This window comes from Mytilus californianus, unplaced genomic scaffold, assembly GCF_021869535.1.
Source record: "Mytilus californianus isolate M0D057914Y unplaced genomic scaffold, xbMytCali1.0.p SCAF_9, whole genome shotgun sequence".
NCBI lineage: Eukaryota > Metazoa > Mollusca > Bivalvia > Mytilida > Mytilidae > Mytilus > Mytilus californianus.
The window spans coordinates 6,140,909-6,166,646 of record NW_026262745.1 but is presented as its reverse complement, the minus strand read 5'-3'; the positions used below and the strand labels follow the sequence as shown (position 1 = coordinate 6,166,646).

Sequence of the window (25,738 nt, the reverse complement as noted above, 5' to 3'; positions counted from 1 at the left end):
GTTTTGATTCTATAACTTTTAAATAATTCTATCAATTTAAGTTATTTTTTACATGTATTTTTTGGCAAGTGAATAATAAATGAATATCATCTTCTAATATAATGCAAACTTTCAAAACGCCTGCCTTTTTCCATTGAAAAGGTGTTTCTCAAATTAATTTTCTAAAATCAAAATTGTTTTACTTACTGCATTTAACATTGTTTAACAAATGTTTAAGATTATCTTTAGGACTTATTCTAAATAAAATTTAGGCAATTCATTATTACTCTATTGAATAAATACATGTATATTCAAAATATTCATTACAGAAAAATTTGATAATTTTTTTATTGTCATATAAACATATTACAATTTGATCAAGTTTCTGACATAAAAAAACCCAAAACAAACATTATAATGCAAAGAAATAACAATTCTATAAGAAATCAAAACACATGGAAAAAAGTTATCAGATTTCTGCCCTCAGTTCTAATGACTTTCTTTTATAAAGGGGCCAATATTTTAAACATGTTCCATGTTATAGAGGTTTAGCATTTCTTTTACTTTTTGTTATTGGTTAAGATTTTATTCATGAGATTCAAGATTTTATTCATAAACTGGTCAGAGACATTATTATGAGAATGAGAAGGTAAAAAATTTTCAAATAGATTATCTCTAAATTGTTTTGTTAATTTTACAAACAATTCTATCCTTTATAGGAATTTTTATTCACCATTTTCTATTTCTAAATTATGACCACTAATTCTTTACTTAGTGAAGCATTTGAGTTTACTGTTTTCATCATAAGTTTTTATTTTTTTTTCAAAAATATTCTTATTTTTTTTCCTAAATTTCATTTTTAATCAAGGGCTTTAAAGAATCTAATTCATTCAAGTCCCTGCAATTATTAACTTTATCTAAAAGGCCTGAGTTGAGTGAAATATTCTTTGCAAATGTATACTAAGATAATATAATACACAGAACAAAAAGTGATTTAATTAATAGACTACTTTTAGTATAAAAATGTCACAATCTATATAGAAGTGTACTTTATTTTTCTGGAGACAAATTTTGCCTGTTAACTGACAAAATTAGCCAAACTGAAGATATATTTGATAAGTTTACAATTGTTTCAAAAAGCAAGACAATTTTTTCTTTAAATAATTTCTTTGTAAGTCTTTTTAGTGATTCTTCATGCAAAACTCCTTTTGAGATTTGAAAATATCAAAGACAAACAAAAATAGTTTATTCCTATACCATATAATGATATTTGTAGTTTTCCTGAATAATAATCATGATAATAGATTTTACAACTTTGTTAACAAAATTTATTGTAAAAAGATTGATATTCATGATATTGATAATTTAAATTTGTGAATAAACTGGCTTGTTAAATTACTTGCTTCATGGTTCCTTTGAACATATCATTTGCATGATTATAAGTTATAATTAATAATAATTCATTTAATAATGCAAACGAACAATAGAATACCATGTACATCATGTACAATAACTTTTTTTTTTACTGAAAGAATAATTATTAAAAGGATTCTCTCTTTTGTTTTCAAATGCTAGTCAATAACTTATCTTTGAATTTTTGTCATTTCTACTCAAGATTCTTTCCAAGAAGAAATTAAAAGAATAAGAAGCAAAAAAAAAACAAATAAAAAATAATAATAAATTAAAAAATTAAAAACATTAGAAAAAAAGGAAAATATGTAAATTTAAAGACAGAAAAATCAACAAATGATATGAATTAACAAAGACTAAAACAAACATTCTATTCTACATTTTCAAGAAAAGGTGAAATGTCAATTTGAGAAGAAACCTGAGTTACCTGTACAGGTAAATTTTAATGAAACATACTAGCTGAAAACTTCAACCCTGATTGATTTCAACAGGTGACATAATTAGATAAAACATCAACCTATGTTTTATGACCCCAATAAATGGCCAACATCTCAAGATTGAATACCCCAATAAATGGCCACCATTCAATAGTGACCATACAAGAGGGTGGACATAACTAAGAGGAAGTCACAGGTTGTACTGTACATTGTTAAGGTCTGCATCCTATTTATAACAATAGCTAAAATAAAAAAGTAACTAATAATAACTAGATAAAACTAATAAAACCGTGAACATATTTGTATATTTCTAGTCTGTGGTGCTCGATATAAATAACAGATAATGTAAAGAAATAACCTTAACTAGAAATAATTATTAACATCAAAAAGACACATTTACTAAGCTAATGAATGCATGTAGACTACCTAGTTTTGAACAAAAGACTATTTTTCATATTTCATTATTGTAATTCGATTCATTATCAACATGATCAATCTGATATTCAGTCGATCAGATTTGGCATTGACCAAGTGAGAGTAAGGAAGAGTGTATAATTTAATCGCGTGCATTTGTAAAATTATAAAACGTCATCGATACACTTATTTATTTATAATTCTATCATACAATATTTAAAGAGAAATAACAGAAAGCGCTTTACATAATAAAAAATAATCATGTCAATTAACAAACTAACATATGACACAAAAACAATAAAGAATTAAAAACCAATTGTTCAGAGAACAATTGAAGGTCTTTCCACCAGTAAGGATCTATTTTGATATGAAATCATTAAAATTTTGTTTTAAATGTCAATTTCCGCGTCAAATGACAGCTTATTGTACGCTGATTCCAAAAATAAATGATTTCTATACAAAAAGATATAAATAAGGGAGATATTTTTGTACTTCCGGTTTAAAAGATGTTACTCCCGGTATTATTTGATAGTTTACTTGACACTGATTCCAAAATTATATGGTTCTATATACTTTTACATTAATTAAGTACAAAAAAAGGCTACTTCAGGCTTACAAAAGGTCACTTCCGGTTGGCTTTTTCAAGGTCACATTGCTTGCAATCTTTTGCAAAAAGTCCCATGGCTTTATCATGTACACATATGAGGAAAACGTAAAGGTCAAAATCTAGAACGTTAAATTAACCTATGACCTTGAGCTCAATTTCAAGGTCATCAACCAAGGACCTCAAATCAAAAGACTCTAGCCTCTACTTTATATTGTTAATGAGTTATATTACCATACAACTAACATAAGATATAAAAGGGGGGAAAACTCCCATTTAATGTCTCCGTACCTTTTCAACTCAAATTTACGTGTTACGACATGTCGCAACTAACAATTCTGTAAAAAAATTTGTCGATATCTTATAAGATTTCTGAAAATTAGTGATAACAAGCCAAAATCAAAATTTTTAACATGACCTTGACCTTTGACCTTGACCTCATTTTCATTTTTATGGACCAAGTACTTCAAATCAAAAGACCCTAGGCCTCTATCACTTATGGTTTTCCAGTTACAAATACATTTCACATATATCAAATACAAAAGGGGAAATAACTCTCATATGGAGTCTTCGTAAAGCTTCGGTCTAAATAAAACCTAACATCCTGAGGATATAACGAGCAATTTGGAAAAATAAATTTGTCGCTTTCTTTTACGGTTGCAGAGGAGATCTCATAACAAGAAAAACAGTGTTTGGGGAGATAACTCTTACAAAGAAAAGTGTTCGGTTAAACAGGGTCAGTTTCAAAAGCGTATAGACTGTATGATATCATATACCAAAAAACTAAGCGACATCTTTTGAAACAAAAATACACCGCAAGAAAAAAATTAGGCGGAAGAAAAAAAAAATAATCAGAAGAAAACCAATAGGTCTTTCCACGGAAAGGTGGAAAGACCTAATTACATAAATGAATTGCCGTTTAAACTGTAACGAATAGGGACAAAAATAGCATGTTTAGATGAAACCAATGTAAAAAACTTGGTTATTTTGCGAATTCCGAGATTAAATAAAAAATCATGATAGGCAAGTCTAAAAGATAATTTTCAAATTCTTCTTAAAGGTTTCAAGCTTCTGTTCGTTGTAGGTGTAATACCACCACTGTTTTTCCCTATTAGTCTTTGTTAAATTTGTAAATTTGCACTTTTCAAAAAATTGTGCAGAATTTATCTTTGTTTGAAATAAAGAAATACCTAGCATGAGTAAAGTTTTATCCTGTCCAGTACTACAACTAAAATCACATAACATCTCATCTACATACAAACAGTTGAATATGATACAAAAGATGACTCTAGGATGATAAATACCACTAATGGACCTCTTTGTTTTCATTATAAGGTCCCTTTTGGTCCATTTATACCTCTCATTTCCTCAAAATTTCAACTTTTTAGGCCAATAAATCAAAATTTGGAGGTAATTTTCACACATTTATGCAAGAAATGTAATAATAAATGAGTAATTGAAGTATTCAAGCTGCATGAACGATCCATATAATAGTTTACTGAATTAATGGAGGTTTCAATAAGTCCTTACGTAAAGTTTTAATTTACACCGCGCTTCAGAGAGGGACATAAAAAGCTTTCATTTTAGTGAATAATTTGTTGTTACTGCTTCAAAATAATTTCATTTACTTAGGAAAAAGTTTTCTATCATAGCAAAATATAAGAAATAAGGAGAAAAAGTCAGAAAAAGCTCCCCAAAACACTGTGTATGGCTTGCTCTGTCTACTAATATGCATGGTAGAGTCCTATTTCAAAGCAATTTTCTCTTAGAATGTTTTTTTGAGACTCAATCCAATCAGAATATTTCATGTTCGCAATATTTCACTGAAAAAGCATGAAATTTTAACAAATGAGAGTACATACAAGATCAATGGTGCATGTGCAGCTTCCCATAATAGGTGTTATACCACCATTGTTTTTCCCTATTAGTCTTTGTTTAATTTGCACTTTTCAAAAAAATGTGCAGAATTTATCTTTGTTTCAAATAAAGAAATACTTGGCATGAGTAAAGTTATATCCTGTTCAGTATTACAAAAACAAATCACATAACATTTCATTGCATATAAGAAATACACCATCACTGGAAGTTAACCAATCAAATTTTCACCCTTATTTTCCTTTGTACAAGCTTAAGTAACAATGTAACCTCAAGTTTCAAAATTATTCTATAGAAACATCAAATAAAAAAAGGATGTTGCTTTGAAACACCCAAGATATATGTTTATGACTCAGAATTTTTCTACTGCAATGAAATGTAGGATTAATTTCGCACAACAGTCAAATTCAAGGAAATATTTTTTTCGACCCTTTTTCGTATGCAACCGGACAATTAGGAGAATTTTTTATCGCTAAATGCAGATTATTTTTAAATAAAAATCAAAACGATAGTGTACCGTTTCAAGTAAACTATACAGATCATACTCGGCGGAATGTATGACATTAAAAAAATCATAACTTTTAAAGTTCCTTAAAATCCTTAACTCTCGAACAGCAAGTAGGGCCAATTTTAAGCGAAAGTTAGCATACATTTTCAAATTCCCTCAACAGTGTAACAAACATTTTCAATTTCCCTGAACAGTGTAAAGATTCGAGTCATCAATGGAAATATATTTCAGAAAGTGAGCAATGTGTGAAAAATTGCCTTAAATTTGACGGTAAGTCTATAAACTTTTGAACGATAAACCTTTTCCAAATGGAAAGCATTTTGCTTCCATAGATTCAAATATACCATGAACATTTCCTAAAACCTTATCAAAGCATTACCTTGCTTTTGTACAACAAGTTAACAGACAAACGTATGGACGATTATATACTCTAGTAACTACAAGAGTTCTTGTGATTTTTACGATTACCTAAATAGAGTATAAATAAGAGATATTCATTCAGGGTTATATACAAGCAGTATTGTAAAAGCCATGCAAAACCAAAACAAAATTCAAATTTTCCAAGAGAATGGAAAACAAACCCCAATAAATTAGTTTGATGAAGTTTGAAATTGTCATAGTTCGTGTTCATTGCACTACCCATTCCATATATACATGTGCGAACGCAGTCATGGTACGCTTTTTTCTTCAATGTTGCATACCTGCTGCATCAATTGTTCTGATATTGCTTGGTAAAAAATATGATGACGATTGGTTTCTCCAAATGTGCTGCTCCATAGCATTTAGATGACGACTCAATTATAAATGTTAACACTCTTTGGATTAATAATTGTGTGTAAACTGTAACGTAATAAATATATAAGAAATAACCAATTAATGCTTGCAAATAATATGATTTTAAAGTATAAACTGACGTCTCGTCCTTTGTCTAAAAAGGTTCATCGGAAGATACCAAGCTCTTGTTGATAAATATTACGTATCATCTTCACAAATAATACACAATGGTCTTGAAGTATAGATTCTTAATTACTTGTTCTTTTTATTTGTCTTTGTATATTTTTAACCTTATCTGTTTAGTCCATTTTTGGTAATATCCTTTTGACATGGCTCGGTATTTACACATCCCGCCATTGTGTTATTGTGCTATGGTAATTTTTTGTATTCTTGTTTTTCATTTATGCTTATGTGCTATGTCTATAGAGTGTCTACATGCAATTTTGTGTTTCCTTGTTGACATAGTTGTTTGGTTTTATAGTGATTAAGATTATAACACAATGTTGACTACTGTCCCCCCATTTATGACATTTTTACCTATTAAAGATATAGGAAGTGGTATGAGTGCCAATGAGACAACTCTATGTCTGATTGTTTTGCTCACACATTGTCGTCAATATAATGGAATTTTATGCGACTGTCATACAAGTGAGAGCTTAAGCTAGCTATAAAACCAGGTTTAATCAACCATTTTCTACATAAGGAAATGCCTGTAACAAGTCAGGAATATGACAGTTGTTTTCAACTCGTTTGGTGTGTTAGAGCTTTGATTTGCTATTTGTTAAGGGACTCTCCGTGATAACTTTTTCTTGGAGTTCCATATTTTTGTTACTTTACCTTTTGCAACATATGGAAGTACAGAACACTATGGGATACCGAAAAATTAAAACAACTGGGTTGTCAGTAAATTTGTTTTATCGTGATACTGCTATTGTTAAGATTTCTTCTATGTTAAATGGTGGACATAAACACGTATTGAAACGTTGCCCTTTTAAACATAGAACAGTTGAGTCAATAATCTAGATTGATATTCAGTCATTTTTCACTCATGAAATTAGAGTAAAAAAGTCATTGTTTAGGGTTCGATAAGTATTTCTCGGTAATTACGTATAACACGGGTAGTAACGTCGTCATATCGATGAGCGTTCAGAACAGTGATTGTGTCATAGTTTGGTTAAGTTGGAGATGATTGTGTTAAGTGTTTTTAATTACATTCAATGACACAATATAAACATTAGGTTTTTTTGCGAACGGAACTTCTAAACATAAATTCAAGCTTGTAAGTATCTTTGTTTATGGCTAATATATTAGTACATTAAAATTTGTATCATATAGTTAATAATTTGACACAGAATAATGCGTGCGTATGTCAAATTTTAAAAGTTGTTATTCGTTTCTTATGCACAAAAAGGGTGATTTGTTTACTGTCTGTTACATCACATATTTCGTAATGGTATAAACCTGCCGTCAATTATTCCGAAAAAAAGGTACATTTGCACACAATTCAAAATTACTGAAAATTCGGTGTCATGGTTTGGTTCAGCAGTGTCAAAGTTTAGTTCATGTTCGACATGGTTCTGTTATGTGATTCCTGTCGTGTATGATGGAAGAGTAACGATCAAAATAAACAGACATTAAACAACTATTGAAATACTGTTAATAAAAAATTTGTTCGCCGATACTTTTTTTTCGCGTTTAACCCATTCTATCCTATTTTGAGGCAATATATTGTCTTCATTTCCTAATGTTGTTGTTTTGTTCCCATACGAGTAGATCTGAAGTTCACATATTAACGTTGATCTTCTACTTGCGAAAATACATCGCTCGAGAAAATAAGTCGTCTACAGTAAATTTACGATATTATCTTTATACATTTGTAGTTATCATTATAGAACACGCATGTATAAAGAAATTACGAGGATAATATATTAATGCATTTCAATAGCAATTTTCTTTTAAAGTAGTTTTATTTGGAATACAAAAGGATCTAAGAAAGCACATAGTAATAAATGTGAAGAAGATGCGGTATGATTTCCAATGAGACAACTATCCAACCGAGACCAAATGACGTACATGTTAGGTCGACGTGCGGCCTTCAATAATTAACAAAACCCATACCTCCTAGCAAGCGATAAAAGGCTCCGACAAAATTAAATGTAAAGCAATTCAAATGAGAAAACCAACGGCCTGATTTATGTTCAAAACAATAAGCCAAAAACACATATGACATACAGGAACAAACGACCGCCACTGCATTACAGACTCTGGACTTAGGACAGGCGCATACAGAATATGGCGGCGTTTGACATGATTGGGGCTCCCAACCCTCTATACACCTTAATCTGGACAGTGGTGTAACAGCAAAACAAAGACGAACAAACTATAAAAATCAGTTGAAAAGGACTTGGCTCATCAGATCGATACAAAGCAAAATAATCAAGTCACATAAACACCAAAGATACAAAGAACCGATATGTGAGAACTCGCATATACTGGAAGTTCCAAGCCAATAACAACTAGTAAAAATATCATGAATCCAAGACAAAACGTTACTTTTGTTTTTAAATCAGAATGGAATTCTGCTGCGAACATTCATTTTCATCCATCTTATTCTCTGCTATGAATTCTCGTCTAGTCGGGTCAAACATAAGGTCGTTCACAGTTTAAATGTACTTGTACTAAACAAAATAACACGCTTATCTTGGAATTTAAATCATTTTTTCTATCACATGTAGGCAATGAGGGTTGGTTGAAAACAAAACTTTACGACAAAAGAGATGATTTCAGCCTCCCAATTGTGAACTTTCCAATTCTATGTAGCAACATTCCAGCAGCGCCTACATACGGAGTATATATCTCCCAGTTGATACGATATTCCAGGGCTTGTTTTTCCTATTATGATTTCCTTGATAAAGGGTTAATGCTCACAAGGAAGCTATTAAACCAAGTGTTCCAAGTGGCGAAGTTGAAATTATCCCTTCGTACGTTTTACGGACGCCATTACGAGTTGGTTAACCGTTATGGAATATCCGTTTCACATATGATTATGGATATGTTCCTATGTCGTAACTACAATCCCATCCCCCTTTCCCAAATGTGACCTACCGAATTAGACTTATTACCGGGTTTACACTAACTTCAGCAACGACGGGTGCCACATGTGGAGCAGGATCTACTTACCCTTCCGGAGCACCTGAGATCACCCCCAGTTTTTGATGGGGTTCGTGTTGTTCAGTCTTTGGTTTTCTATTCTGTATTTTGTGTACTATTGTTTGTTTGTTGTTTTTTTTTTTCGTTTTTTAGCCATGGCGTCAGTTTATTTTCGACTTATGAGTTTGAATGTCCCTCTGGTATCTTTAGCCTCTCTTTTAATAATTTCTCATACTAAGTACTAGACCGGCAGAGTTTTTTCTGATATTATCGAAACTTTATTGCATTAAAGAAAAAAAATGCTTAAACGTGTTAAGTGATACTATATATATGAGAATGGAAATGGGGAATGTGTCAAAGAGCCAACAACCCGTCCAAAGCAGAAAACATGTCAGAATAGGTAACAAAAGTAACTAAGCAAAATGACAATGATACATAAATTAACAAAGGACTACTAGCAGTTACTGACATGCCAGCTCCAGACCTCAATTAAACTGATTGAAAGATTATGTCTTCATCATATGAAAATCAAGCACAATACCTCCCTTTAGGGGTTTAGTATCATACCATCATAAAATATATAAAAAGAACATAACCCGTATCATGCCAACAACTGGTTTTAGAATAAATGTGTTTATTTCCGATGCAAAGACCCTATGAGTAAATCAATATTTATACCAAAATATACCATCTTTAATGACCTGACAACAGTATCGTAACTATATCCCGTCTAAATAAGTCTGTTTAAAGGTTTGGTTAGCTTTTGAGGTGAATGACGACATTTTTGTGCTTTGTAAAGAATATTACCATAAAAGATTGGATATGAAATACCTGAACGTATAAGATGTCTGTATGTTGATTGATATTTACGAATGATGTCCTTGTACCGATGATAAAATTTAGTAAATGTTTTGACTAGTTTGTGATATCGAAAACACTGGTGTAATTATTTTTCAGTAATATAGAGATTTCTTTCGTTAAAATCAAATACGTTGTTACATACACGAGCGAATCGAACAAGTTGAGATATATAACACTGCTGTAACAACAGCCCATGAAAAGGCCGTGAAATGTCTGTGAAATATCACAGGGCCGTAAAAACCCCGTGAAAATACCCCGTGACTTTTGTAAAAAAAATATTTCTAAAGGCCGTGAAAAATATTTGATGTTAGAAAAAGACCGTGAAATTTCAATATCCCGTGAAAAGGCCGTGATAATTTGTCCTTTCATGCTTAATAAAAAATATCACGGCCTTTTCACTGGTTGTTGAAACCAGTGAAAAGGCCATGATATTTTTTCTTATCCTAATTCAGATTTAAAACATCCCATGTGATTATTGTAATATGGTCTAATTATTTCCACTCACATTTTTCTAAATATATATCCTATAAACTTTTCATTATAAATATATGTCTGTTTAAATATTATTATATGCAATACTACTGTACAGGACTGACTTTTAAATGGAACCATTTATTGTTATAATTAATGACTTTGTGCCAATAAATATTTTGTATTCAAAGAAAAGTATTTTGCTTCTCGTCTGTACATTAATATAAACAATGTAAACATTAATTTTAATTGGAACCGGAACATGTAAAAAACGAGAACTTCCCGGAATATCAGACCGTATCCGGATTCGTGTTTCTTTTAGAGTAATTGTAACATTTCCGCAAAACTTGAAAGACGCCGAAGGTCGATTAATATTTACTTTATAGATGCAAGACGAGTGACAGCAAGTTTGAGGTAAGTTAAGTTATTAATATTTTATTCTTTTATGCATCATATCACCAAAATGTTGATGACGTTTGTGAGCATTTCCATTGAACTGATTTTCACTGAATTTGCAGAAACCGCGCAAACATGCATGTGATATATTCACTTATATTTGAGTCTCTTGCACTTGATTCCTTTAATCATTTCGGTTAATGTTTTCTAAGACACACCGGATCCTTTAAATACGATTACGGTTTTGTTTTGTTTATGTATTTGGGGAAAAAAGGCGGGGTCCTTTTTTCCCACACTGGCCACATAAAAAAAATGTCATTTATGTACAGTACACTACGTAGACATAGACATAGATAATTGGAAATGATTATAATAGCAATAAGTATCTCTGAAATGGAGTTCACTCTGATAATCAGAGGCGTAACCGGACTAACCCCCTTTGAATGTGTCGGGAGCTATTTATTATATAATTTAAGTATTTTCTGACCTGGCCGTTGGGACACAGAATTTAAAAGGGATTAATCAGAGGCGTAGCAGGGAAAGTATTTAATATTTGTACGCCAAAATGTCCTTTCTAGAAGGGTTTGTGCCATATCATAAGAATAATTGGTATGGCAATGAGGTGTTTAAAAAATAATTGGTATGGCGAATGTGCCTGCGGTAAAAGTTGCTACGCCCCTGGCCCCCTGTAAAATAAATAGCTGTGACTCATTACAGCCACTTAGTCTAGACAAGTTTGGCTTTAGCCATACATATTATTACTTCAAAGAAACATTTAAATTTAATAGTCTGTCTTAAAAGTATCTTTAGTCTTTAAAAAAATCTAAAAAAATAATATAAGTTGACAATACAGAACTTCGTTAACTAATGATGCCCTATATATTGGATAGGGGGCAGATTTTCTGGAAAATGGTATGAAAATATGAGAAAACCTATGCATGTTTCCAAGTGTCTGTTCTGTTTCAATGATGTTTTTTAGTATTTTTCATACCATTTTCACCTCCAGTATGAAAATCTGCCCCCTATTCAATAAGGGGTCACTAACCGTGAAGTCCTGTATTGCATGGAATAATATTGTAGCTGTTTTAAGTACATGTATATACATAAATGCCAAAAAATAATTTGAATATATAAATAGTTTTTTTTATATACATGTATAATATATGTAATGTTTCTTTATTTATTCTAGGAATGAAGAGCAAAAGGATATAGCAGTCTTTATATAAAATAGTTCAGGAATCCAGTTGGAAAGAAAAGCTTTTCAGTTAAAAGTATTTCCTGGGAATTAACAGGAACTTCTATAAATGTTTTTCTGGAATAGTTATTCAAAAGGGCAGTGAAGTGAAGGATTACATTAGACAAATATTGCTGAAGTGGTAAAATCAGACCCAAGAGATGTACAAAATTTCTACAATACATGTTACAGCTGACTTTAGCTACCTAATCACATTGACATTTGTGTGCTTTTATGTTTTCTTTACATAATTACTACAGTTCTATTAAAATTAATATTTTTATTATTTGTCACAATTATTACTAAAAAAAATACAGCATTTTAATATGAATTTTCATAGTCTCACTTGCATTGTACTTAAATAAGTTGTCTGTAGATGTTTACACTAGGTTTTCAGGCATTTCACTTCACTTGATTGAAACAGCATTTAAATTTTTTGTTAAATTATGGCCTGAAAAATACATTTAACATTTTACTGGAGTTTTCACAATCAGTGAATGGCTGTTTATCACAGTAGTACATGTACATTTCACGGTCTTTTCAAAATGGGTACATAATTTATCACGACTGTTTCACGGTGTAGATTTTTGTTTTTCACAGGGTTTCTACGGTCTCTTTACCCTAGTTTTCAGTTGGCACCTTTTCACGGCCTTTTCACGACAAATAAAGGCATATACTGTACTATATCTACATTTCACGGTCTTTTCACAATGGGCACATAATGCATTATCACGACTTTTTCACGGTGTACATTTTTTTTTCTCACAGGGTTTCTACGGTCTTTTCACCCAAGTTTTCAGGTGGCACCTCTTCACGGACTTTTCACAAACTTTTCACAGCCTTTTCACGACAGTCATTCCACGGCATTGTCACGGATAAGTTTCACGGCCCACCATAAATTAACCGTGACAAACACTGTAAAAATCACCAGCATTTTTACGGACATTTTCACGGCCAATCTACGGGGCATTGTTCCAGTAGTGTAAACACCATAAGACGGTGACAAGGGAACGTCACCATCTAAAAATGGATAATTAACAATAGGAAATGAAAAATTATCTCTTTTATCATAAATTTTGGTATGAAGGCAATACATTTATACAATTTGAATTTAAATTTGGAACTTTGAAAGTAATTTTCATAGTAATTTCACTTATAGTTTATTAAAAAAAAAGTTTTAACTGTTGTTCATGTTGACATTTTGTTCCGTGAAGGGTTAAAAACTGTATGGTTCCTTTTCGATGTCGTTTGCTTTGTTTTGTAGCGGGGTTATTGTATCATGGACGTATAACCCCTACACCTCCTTTTATTCAAATAAAAACAACAGATGTGTAGTTTGCAAGAAAAAATGTAAAACAAAGATTATTTTTTACTAGCTGCTACGTTTTGCAACTCTAAGTAGACGTCTTTAATAATTTGACTAGTGACGCCGCTCAAATTATCCCCGGCAGAGTCTATCATGGACATATGGAGAAAAGAGTCTATGTGCAACAGAAGCAACGCTTTCTGGTTTTGTATTTAATTTTATCGAATGCCAGTTAAAAAGTGCAGTGGCTATTTAAATTCTATCTTAGGAACACACCAAAAGTAAAAATGTATAATGTACGGTTTGCCGATTACGTCCAACAAATTTGGTCAAAAAGGCTTTTTTTCTTCTAAGTCGATTGTGAAATTGTGTAACTTCGTTTTTTTTCACAAGCGCCTTCAAAAAAATATCAATATTAACGCTCTGAAATGTTGTTTTTATTTGTTAATGATTTAATAATATTAAAACTGAGGAATGCCGGAATTTTTTTGTTACATGTTAAATAGCATATGGCATGTAGAAAACTATTTGTTATTGTCACTAGAAAAACAATACACAAATACTGAAGATTGTCTTCAATAGAAAAAAAAACAGTATGTTACTTGAAACTTACTTTTTCCTTGTCTGGTGTTTTTCTTTCCGGTGTTCTTCCCAATGCGTTGACAAACTCTCTTCGCTAAATGTAAATACAGTTCATAGTAATACTCCTACCAAGTTTGACATATGATAACTTGATTTTTTCGATTGACTGGATGGGGCCTCATCGGTTTCGCTAATAATTGATCACTCAATCTATGAACAGGCGTTTTTGTTATCTCCTGAACAAAGTGTCCAGTAATATTCATTCTTCCGGTTAAAATATGTAAACACTATATGCGTTTTCGCAAAGTAAATAGTGTTATACAGCTAAAAGAAGTTTTAAAACATGTTAAAATCAATGTTGCATTTAGGAAATATAAAATAGAGTATCTATAAATATGATTACGGCAGTTGCAAAATATGCATGTGCAAGTCGGTATTCTTTAATAATTATTTTTTTTTTGGTTTTCTTCTTGAATGCATTTTGGGGGAGAACGCGGTGCACTTCATTTCATAGCATATACCTTTCCATTTACTAACCGTTGCATACATTTTAAACTATTTAATTTGTCCCATATCGTTTACTCTATTCGTTTGTATTGTTGTTTGAAGACATTGACATGTGATAAGAAATCAGTATTAATGATAACAAGGCAGTCATCCGTAGGTCTTCAAATAGACTGTCCTTATGCAAATTCAAAAAGGTAAAAATCTGATAATATGTTTTATAAAATTTCTGTAGTTTTAGTCAAACCAATAACTGATTACATGTATTTATGTAACTATCAACGGCTTTATTAATCTATTTGCGCGCATTGGGGATTAATGATCTTTACGTTTGCGCACATTAATTTTACAAGTACCAGAGATAATTCATGATAATTATGTCGATAGTTTATTTATGGTAGTGTTACAAATCCATTGTTAATGTTAATTTTGAAAAAAAAAATATCATTTTTTGATTATATCTTTTTCATATTGAATCCTTGAAAAAATATTCAGTGATTATGAGGAATCGCTAAAGGTATGCCGGTTATTTAAATGCGTATATTGCTGAGTGGATTTTATCCTGTTTCTAAACTAAGTGGACTTGATATACAAGCAGGAACTGTTGAAAGTAGAAGTGAGAAAAAGAAAACAGAGTATGTGATTGAACATTTCCGACAGAACGGAGAAGTTGGCAGAATACAATTTTTTAAAGCGGTGGGCATCAAATCTGTAGCAAGTCTAATGCAGCTCCTGATGCTGTACATCCAGTTGCTTGCAATATTTCATACAAATCCTATAGATTACCAATGTACGTACCTGTTACCTTATATTTTACTTACATTGTAATTTGTACTTTATCGGGAAAGTGTACATGTCATTTTGTTTTACTATACCGTATGCGCTATCAAACTCTTTTGTATTGCCGTTTTTATCAGATAAATTTGTATTTTTATTTGGATTTCTTACGTCACATACATTGTATATCTGTGATGTATGTTTACACATTTTTAGCCGATGGATCCCGATTATTGTTATGTTAACCAATTATGTCTGTCAACTAAAAACAACTGTCATACAACTTTGAGGTTTAGCCCATTATTTCTCGGCAAATGTCTGTACCAATTCAGGAATATGACAGTCGTTTGCATTCTTTCCGTTGATTAATATATTCGAGCGTTTTATTTTGTCAGATTTTATGACTTCCCCGCTATTTTCAATTTACCCTAGAATTCAGTATTTTTGTTAATGCTTTTCACCTAAAACATCATAATTCAATAAATAGAGTGTTGTCGAAATATTGCTACCTGAATCCGAGATTACCTGTTATTATAGTTCAGAGTACTCGGCGGTGTGTCTCTTAAGGAGGAGTCTTCACTATCAGCTTCGGTTATTTTTCCATCCACTTTTATTCCATATCTTAAATAACACAAATGGGACATTAATTGTAGTAAAACGAACAGTTTTATAGCTTTTTAATCACTTTCATAATTGTTCAATAAATGTGTAAATTACATCTACATTACATATGGTTAACCATAAATGAACGATTAAAGCTTTAAACACATTATCTTTACACCATGAAAGAAGCCTAGGATCACTATGATATATACAATAGGCGACAAAGTAAATCAAATTGATTATTGTGAAAAATTAATATGATCAGTAGTCACTACTTCGATACTAACATGATTTATAGCATACATTTCGTAAATAATCCTTTGATAGATTAGGAATTATTATTAGGAACAAAGGTTCCAACTCCCTCAATCCAACTTTACATTGAGGTGGATTTGGCTATTCTTTTTAGAATGAATATTCGGTCATATAAATACTTTAAAAATACAAATAATTGTAGAAAAGTTTATAAACTTTTCGGTTTGAGCGTTCTTGGTGATAAATAATCCAAAAAAGCTTTTCGAAAAAACTTATCAACGATACCAGTCTTATACGTCAGACGCACGTATATACAAAACGCACCAAATTTATTAAGTGTAATTAACATTCTCCAATATATAAAGGTAAAGATAATGATAAATCATGAAGTAATCCTTTCAATTATTAGAAATGTGAAGTCGTAAACTGGTCATATTACTAAAGTATAAACATAAACATAGAAACTTGAATTGTAACCAATTTCTGTCTTTGATTATCTAAATTGTGATTATATTCATGTTTAACTTTGCCTTTTTCATAAGGTAAACATATATCCGATAATTATAGTCTTTACCTTTCCATAATTTCTTTTTTTGGACGAAAATTTCTGCGTTCTTCAACTCTTTGTTGGATCGCTTGTACGTCTGCTAATTCCTTCTTTAAAGTTTCAACATCATCGATTGTATTACTTTTATTAACTTTCATAAATGATCTAAAATTAAAATTGACTACCAAATTATTCATTCATTATTCCATAATAATATTAATAATTCAATTTTCATTAGGACCACACTCTGTAATTTTACATGTTTCATAAGTTTCACGCGCTTCTGATACATTTACCACTGGTAATCTGATTTGAAAAAACAACAACAAATTAACAAATCACACTGCGGGAATATCATCTGTTAACATAAACATTTTAAGGAAAGACTGTTGATGTTTGATATAAATTTGAAGATTTGTAAATGAATTGGTTTTGATAGATTTAGACGTTTCAGTAAAGTCTTTAAAGAAATCAAAACGAAACAAGTTCAACCTTTCTAAAAAGGTATGGTATGCGTCACAGTTTCAAATTTGCCTCAGTGTTTGTTTGTGTGTGTGTGTGTTTTTAGAATGTTGTTTCAAAACTACCCCCAATTTTTATGTTAATGCATTCAAAAATCTATGAAGCTAGTAGCATCGCATCGTGATGCCAAGCAAAAATTGAATATAATAAATTTCTGAACGATTAGTGTCATATAAACATAAAACGAATGTTCAAATCAAATTGATGAATAGTATTATACACTCTTCTTTTTGTAGGATTATCAGATAGTCACATATATTAAAAATAATTCCTTCTTACAGAATTCCACAGACAATATGGTAGCAAGAACTCAATCATACAACACATTTAGTATTGTGCAGCTTCAGTCGGTTGAAAATCAACTATAAGTAATATATAAGATTCAATTATCTTAGTGTCAGAAAAGAAAGACGAAAGATACCAAAGGGACATTCAAACTCATAAGTCGAAAATAATCTAACAACGCCATAGCTAATAAAGAATGACCAACAGACAAAAAACAGTAGATAGAACACAACATAAAACACTGAAGACTGAGCAACACAAACCCCACCAAAAATTTGGGGGAATCTCAGGTGTTCCGGCAGGGTGAGCAGATCCTGCTTCACATGTGGCACCCATTGCGATGCTCATGTAAGTACAAACCCAATGATAAATCCAATTCGGAAGGTCGCAATCTGGGAAAAAGGGGACGGAATTGTAGTTACGGCAATAGGAACATATCCGTCGTCATCTGTGATATTCCATAACGGTCAACCAACTCGGGATGGTGTCCGTAAAATTTTACGAAAGGATGATTTCAACTTCCCCATTTGGAACTCTTGTTTTAATAGCTTTTTAGTGAGCAGCAATCCTTTATCAAGGAAAACATGATAGGAATTACAAGCCCTGGAATATCGTATCAACTGGGAGATATATATACCCCTTATGGCTACGCTGCTGGAATGTTGCGACAAAAAAATAGAAAGTTAACAATTGAGAAGTTGAAATCATCCCTTTTGTTGTAATGTTTTGTTTTCAACCGACCCTCATTGTCAATTTCTAGATGTAAGTCAATTCAAGTTATGAGGCAGACTGAATATATGTTGTATCCTTTATCTCAAGTTCGATGGGATAGATGCGTTCAGCATAGTCACCAAATTTTGAATTATTTAGTGAGAGAACATCATCTATATCGCTAGCGGAAAATGAAGTTAAAGGATACTGCTAACTTCTCTTCTCTCTCCCGAAGAGGTTCCTGTACGAAGTCAGCCTCGTTTGCATAAAGAAACAAGTCGACAAGAATAGGGACACAGTTGGTTTTCATGGGAATGCCGATTGTTTGTGGAAAAACACTTCCTTCAAATGTAGCAAATATGTTGTCAAACAATTAATGTGCTCATGATATAAGTACACTCATAACTTTAATTTTGTCACATTTGTTTTTAAATTCAAGGCCAAATTTTGTTTAATAAGCTCTTAAGCGTTTGATGAAGGTTGTTGATTTTCAAATATGTTAACCTCGAGCATCAAGAATGCACTAATTGTCGAATGAGCATATGGTGCAGTACAATTGTTACCGTTAATGTTGTTAGTACCACCTTTAAAACTTTTTTTCCTTATATTTTATTATCATTTATTTGAATTACTAATAACACAAAAATATTGAGACACAATTATAATTTCAGATTCAGCCATATACTCTATAGTATTAGTACTGGGGCAATATTGTAAAAGCGTAATTTATACAAACATTTTTGACATCCGCTTTATTTCACCCATTGTATGTTGTTGTTCTTTCAAAAGCCTATGAACTTTCCTTATTTCTTGATCTTTTTGCTGTATTGTACCTTTCATTCTACAACGACAAGTTTTATATAGTTATACATATCTGAAATCATATTACTCATATCTGAAATCATAAAGGAACTAAAAAAGAGACGCTGCAGACGAGTAAGAAAGCATTTTCACATTAAAATATAATGTTCGGTAAATAGCCTAACAATATTCACACTTTATTTTATAGATCATAAATTTGTATATCGTGTTCAAATGCCTAGCATAGCTATATCTGGTACACGTTGCAAGAGCTCACATAATTTCATAAAGGTTGTTGACATATAGACCAGTAATACGTCATTTTCCAATTCTTGAGTAGTGCATACACTCTACAATGTCGTTATGTAGCTCGATGGACTTGATATATCAGAATAAGTACTGGTTGTTGCAAATCAGGTAAACTATAAGCTTTTTTTTAAGGAGATCAACTGACATTACCATTCAAATATTAACGGTTACAATAAATAAAAAAAGGTTTATAGTCAGTAAACATATCAACTTTGCTCAACTGACATTCATACTGGCTTGTGATGTTCTTTTTGTTGCATTTTGCTATGAATAGCATGAACAGTGATTCATTTAAAGCGGAACTTTCTTGATAGTACCTACTTTGTACTCTCAGATCTGTACTTAGTGTCTTTTTGTTGTGGGAATGTACCCTGTCACGTCCTCTATTGTTTTTGTTACTTGTTATTGCTTTGTATCGATCTGATGAGGCAAGCTCTTTTCAACAGATTTTTATAGTTTGTTCCGTTTTTTAATGTCACACCACTGTCCCAGGTTAGGGGGAGGGTTGGACACCCGCTAACATGTTTAATCCCGTCTCATTCTGTATGTGTCTGTTTCAAGCCAGGAGCCTGCAATTCAGTTGTTGTCGTTTGTTGCTGCATATCATATTTTTTTTCATTTATTATTTTGTACATAAATCAGGCCGATCAGTTTTCTCGTTTAAATTGTTTTACATTTGTCATTTCTGGCCTTTTATAACTGACAATGCGGTATGGGTTTTACACATTGTTGAAAAAAAAGGCCGTACGGTGACGTATAGTTGTTAATTTCTGTGTCATTTGGTCTCTTGTGGAGAGTTGTCTAATTGGCAGTCATACCAAATCTTCTTATTTTTATATGTTGATGAACCAAATAATATCACTTCGTGTGTGGCTCTTGCTGTTTGTAATGGCCATATATTTGTATTTTGTATCTGAACTGAGCTGATATCTACATATAAGATATAATTGTTATACTTACAAAAAAAAATTAAATGACGAAATAGACACACATTGGCCTTTTATATAACATATAGTGGTTTATGTTTAAAGAAACTAGGGTATGTTTTAATGTAAGCAATGAAGAATAAGGACTACATAGTTATTAATACTATAAATATTCGATAATCAATTCCAATTAACATTTTAGACTAGAAAGTTTAACACTTTGGCATACAAAGTCATGGTTGTGCAAACCACTTATATCGTTTCTATGTTATTAGAATTTTCCTTGTTTAATTATCATTAGTCGATAACCACGCAGATTAAGTTCGTTTATCAGAAGTTTACCCAAAAAAAACAACACATAAAAGCCGTTTGTTTTTAAGTTTTTGCCTCGACCATACCTGCTGAATGTTTTTTTAACGAAATTTGTTTTGAGGACATGATATTATACAAAACTCTCCAACCGCCAACCCCCCTCCCCCCTCCATGATATTATACAAAACTCTCCAACCGCCAACCCCCTCCTCCCCCCTCCCAAAAAAAAAACAACCAAACAAACAAACTGATATCTGGATCTCGATAGCTACTGATACGTAGGAAACATGTCGGACAATAAACATTTTAAGCAGACATTTTCATTTTAACCATACAAGAAACAACATGTTTTTGGTTTTCTAACTAAATGCTAATAAATGCATAAATGTCTATCCGAAAATAAAGTAAGTCAGCAAAATACCCCGCTCAAGTTTGAGAATATGGATTAATATTTCAAAGTTTAGTCAAACGATCAAAGTAAAAACAAAAAGCTAACCGGACTATATATGAACAATATTTTTAGGGTTTCATTTTTCTTTTGTGTATTACTTTATATCTATATTTAGTTCTTGATAAATTTTGAATATTTATTCGTGAACTGATCATGAGATTTCTATTTAAAGTAACAAACATTAAGTTAACATGTGAAATATTTACTGTTTTTCCTTTTCGTCAAATACCCTTCTGTTTTCTTCAAAGGATTGCTGCAGCAGTTGTATTTTGGTTATCAATTGACATTCAAGTTTTTCTGCTTCTTCTAAGCTGCAACGAATGGATACGAGTCTAGAATTTAAACGTCTAAACTATGATTAGTTGAAGGTGATATATAAGCGTGATACTTTAAACAAAGATTTTCGACAAAGGGGATGATATTTGTTTCCCTATTGTTAATTTTCTTTTTTAAAGTGTGATGTTTCTTTGGCACCGTCTGACGGTTTTTATTTCCCAACTTGTTCGCTATATTCGTGTCTGTAGTGACGTTTTGTATTTCAATGAGCGTAATCTATTTATTACTAGTAAATAATTAAGACAGGGATTTCGTTACCACAAATCACTCAAAACCCTTACTACATTTTTTCGTAGATGCAAATAATTTGTTTGGAAGTTTGGCTGTACTTGGGAGTCCGAAAATTTAGATACGATCCATGTAAGACTGGTATCCAGCCGTTTTTGACAAGTTTGATACTTGTATATTCCACAGGCATAGTGAATATTTTACGGAGGGAACCAACCTAGATCCGGGTACACTTAAAATATGCTTATTCTAAATAAATTACAAACTCAACACTTTAATTAGATCTTTGAAAATTTTTTTATTGGTATAAATATTAATTTTGTTATCAGTAAATTTAAAACATACTTAATATTATTGTTATACACATATGCACATTCACGGTTCTACAATCTGTCGATACAATGCACAAGATCATGTTTTTCTCTGACTGTTAATGACGTCTTTAAACTAAATCCATGTTTTACAGATGTGTACTGATTGATATTTAAGTCTTAGATACATGATTTTTTGAATTGGTTGTTGTTTGTTTTGAATTAGCTGTCAGTAACTGCGAGTACTCTCAAATCTTACTTTGAGCCTTTTTTGTAGTAAGGGATGAATAAATACCCTGCCACGTCCGGTCTGTGTTTTTGTTAGATGATGAGTTAAACCCTTCTCAACTGATTTTCATAGTTTGATCTTATGTTGTATTTTTACACCATTGTCCAATGTTAGGAGAGGATTGGCGCCTTAAAACTTGCTTAACCCCGCCACATTCTATATGTGCCTGTCTCAAGTCCAGAACCTGTAACCTGTTTGCCGTTTATTGCTGTTTCTCATGTTTCTGTTTCGTTAATTGTTTTGCATATGTTCTTATGTTGTGCCGTTACATCAATGTTCTATGATAGGGGAGGGTTGGCCCGTTCAAACATGTTTTACCCCACCATATTCTTTGTGTGTCTGTCCCAAGCCAGGAGCCAGTAGTTCAGTGGTTTTTGTTTGTTTATATTTGTCATATTTGGTTTTCGTATTTTTTTTTTTTTTTTGCGGTTATAAAATTAGGCCGTTAGTGTTCTCGATTGAATTGTTTAATATTTTTCATGTCGGGATCTTTTATAGCCGACTATACGATATGGGTTTTTCTCATTGTTAAATGCCGTACGGTTGTCTATAATTACTGTAAGTACTGCTGTACATCCACTTCATTTGAACGTTGGTGAATAGTTGTCTCATTGGCAGTTATACCATATATCCTTCGTTTTATTAAGTTAACCAATTACAATTAAAAACAAGTATTTATGTCTTTAGCTTAAAAAAATATTAAACGTAATTAAAAGATTTTAAAAACTTAAAGGTTACACAAATCATGAACAGATGAATTAGCTCATTCCAATAGCTCTTAATTTTTTAAGGAAAAAAACTGACCAAATGGATCTCTAATGACAGGGCTCAATTACGGAATGGGCAAAATAATTGTTGATTCTATCGGTATGCTTGAAATAATTTCATCTCAACTCGAAATAGATATTAGTTAATTGTACTTCAGTTAGTGTTCACGTGGTCATAAGTTATATATTGGTATGATATGTGAAATATTTCATCGTAAAAGACAGTTGATAAGGGGATATAACGTTTTGTCTTTCATTCGTGAGTTCATATTTTCATTTGTCTATCCGGTTAAGTTTTGTGTTTACGTAGAGTTCGTATGCGCTAATATTACGAAGAAACGTTCGTCTGCTAATTGATGCATAATGCTTGGTGTCGTATGTCTTATACTTACATGCATACGGTGACCTTTACATTTCCTTTTTGGAATAGGACCACGAATTCTATTGATTATTAAGGAATCACTGATGAATCATATTTGTTCATGCATCATTTAAGCGAAACACATGCCGATTTTAAAACTTTAAAAGGTCTCGACATTACAAAAAGTAAAACAATTGAACAAAGAATATCAACGATCTGATTTATACTAAGAATAAATAAAGAACAAAACAAAAATATGACAGCCAGTAACCGACAACAACCACTGAATTATATGCTTACAGTGACGTACATACCGTATAATATGCGATTATAGTCCCTGGCATGATGAATATGAACAACTTATAAGAAAAAACTAATTGCACGATTTATGTTAAATACAATGGAAGAGAGACAAAATATGGTTCATATAAACAACCGAATAACAAACCCCTGGCGTTAGCTATCGACAGGCACACAAAAGAATGTTGCAGGGTTAACATGTAAATAGCACTCAACCCTCCCCTAATCTGTGACAGTGGTGTATCAGAACAACCAAAAACAAAAGTTTCATAAGGTCCATTAGTAGAATATAGGCTGCCATACCGTGTTTTTGTTTTGTCGAATTCTTTCCGTTCGTTTTCCAAAGATATATACAGCAACTCTATTTCCTTAGTCATTTCATTTTCTTTCGCTTTTGCCGCATTCAATCTGAAAAAGAGGCATTTAAAAAAATCTAAAAACTATGACTACTGTTACAGAGTGGTGAAAGTCACCCGCCATATCCAGTTATTATATTTTAAAGACGTGATTCCAGAGAAATGAACCAATATGTAGTGATTTTTAAATTTAACTGCTATATTATTAAAATATTAATAATCTAAAAATGTAAAATTTGCATATTATTTTCATTTTCAAGGGGGAAAACTATACCACAAATGTTTGATTTTTGAACTCATCTATGAAGCATTACAGCGGCTTTTTTAAACGAAATTATGGAATTATCCAAATACTATAAAGTTATCAACACCAGATTCATGAAAAAGGAAACAAAAGGTTAGGAAACACAGTCGCTGCCTTGTACGTGACATGTCCAATAAATTCTTTCATTACAGTTGTACATATTTTTTCAGTTTTCCAGCTCAATTTTCTTATTTTATCTTCATCAAGATTTTTTTTTGTTATTTTGTGACTTGTGCTGCGGCCTCATTGACTCACAACCCGCGGTCATTTTTATTCATATAGCTCCCCAACATTGTTTTTAAAATCGTTTTAGTTCGAGCGATCCAAAATAACCCTTCAAACGCACCATTTAATATAGTTTTATTTTATTTCCTTATGTTAGCTATCTCATTTATGATTTCAGATACGGTTGATTCGTAATTGAAAGCAGTCTCCTGATTTAACGAAACATAAAAACTGATATATTATAGCCTTTACATTTATTTCTTGGCGGCAATAATTATATTTTAGATTTTTTTGCTAAAAGTGATTGACAAATTTCGGATTGTCATGCTTTCTCAGCAATTGTTGATTTATCAAAGTATTTGAGTACGGACATACACTTGTGACAAGAACTTATAGAATAAAAATGAGTAATGTATGAAGCCAATGAAAATGTATTAATACATATCACAGAATTAAGCTTTGTATTCTTACATTCTTCTTTCAATTTGACATGCATTTAAATCAGTAACAAGTTCAACCGTAAGTTAAATGTTAAGCGAAAATTTTGTGAAAACAGGTGAATTCCGTTTACGTTTCCTTTATTGCGTTCCCATGAGATAGTTTTATTCTTTTAAACAGATTTTTTTTTCATAGGTCTATAATGAAATGAATATAATGAGTTGCCTCCCGTTTACCATGAATTTGAATATTTCAGAACGCAGGAATAATTTTGAGTAAATTTTAGTAGCCTTCCATTAAAACAAGATGATGTGATTGCCAACATTTTTGTAAGCTATAAGATCAGAAAACAATAAAACAAGAGAAAATCAAGTTAATTTCATCCAGATTACGGAAATACAATACTCTTTATGCCAATACATTGACTGAAATAAATATCAAAATAAGATGACAAGGATACTTACTGTTTTTCTTGTTGCACTTCATTCTCTGTTTGCTTTAATAAGAGAGACTTTAAAAATTCCTTACTTGCATAAACATCAGCATTGTCGTAACGCACTGTCAAGCTGTAAACGTCACAGCACATGTTCAGTTAGGCATTATTTAACAATTAACTTTTGCCAATTAATTTATTTAATACATTCAATTCAATTTTAGAACAAAATTTTTTTTTTCATTAATTTTTTTTTTTTTTTTCAGAATAGTGTTAAACGTTATATACACACGTCCGATTATAATTAAATTTAAACATGTTAAAAGTAGTTATGGTTTTCGTAGTATAAAATATGTGATATTTTAGCTGTTACATCATAAAAGTTA

The 25,738-nt window shown here is 31.5% G+C and overlaps 1 protein-coding gene and 1 long non-coding RNA gene across 4 annotated transcripts in view; one reads left to right on the top strand and one right to left on the bottom strand.

Moving 5' to 3' along the window:
• Nucleotides 1–4,474: 4,474 nt before the first annotated feature.
• The window catches only part of LOC127715712 (cingulin-like protein 1), a 39,768-nt gene continuing 18,504 nt past the window's right edge, over nt 4,475–25,738 (bottom strand). For 2 of the 3 annotated variants that reach the window (XM_052221874.1, XM_052221873.1), the window contains exons 5-12: nt 25,384–25,485; nt 23,900–24,004; nt 21,211–21,315; nt 18,942–19,046; nt 16,715–16,852; nt 15,808–15,903; nt 14,033–14,095; nt 4,475–6,067 (exon numbers count right to left, since the gene is read on the bottom strand). In XM_052221874.1, the coding sequence (XP_052077834.1) occupies nt 6,022–6,067; nt 14,033–14,095; nt 15,808–15,903; nt 16,715–16,852; nt 18,942–19,046; nt 21,211–21,315; nt 23,900–24,004; nt 25,384–25,485 (760 nt within the window). In that variant the 3' untranslated portion in view covers nt 4,475–6,021. Of the gene's footprint in view, nt 6,068–12,454; nt 12,565–14,032; nt 14,096–15,807; nt 15,904–16,714; nt 16,853–18,941; nt 19,047–21,210; nt 21,316–23,899; nt 24,005–25,383; nt 25,486–25,738 lie in introns of those variants that run through there. The other variant, XM_052221875.1, reaches the window with a different exon arrangement.
• LOC127715716 (uncharacterized) lies at nt 10,756–12,396 on the top strand. The gene is made up of 2 exons (XR_007988566.1): nt 10,756–10,897; nt 12,069–12,396. It is a non-coding gene; the product is annotated as an uncharacterized LOC127715716 (long non-coding RNA).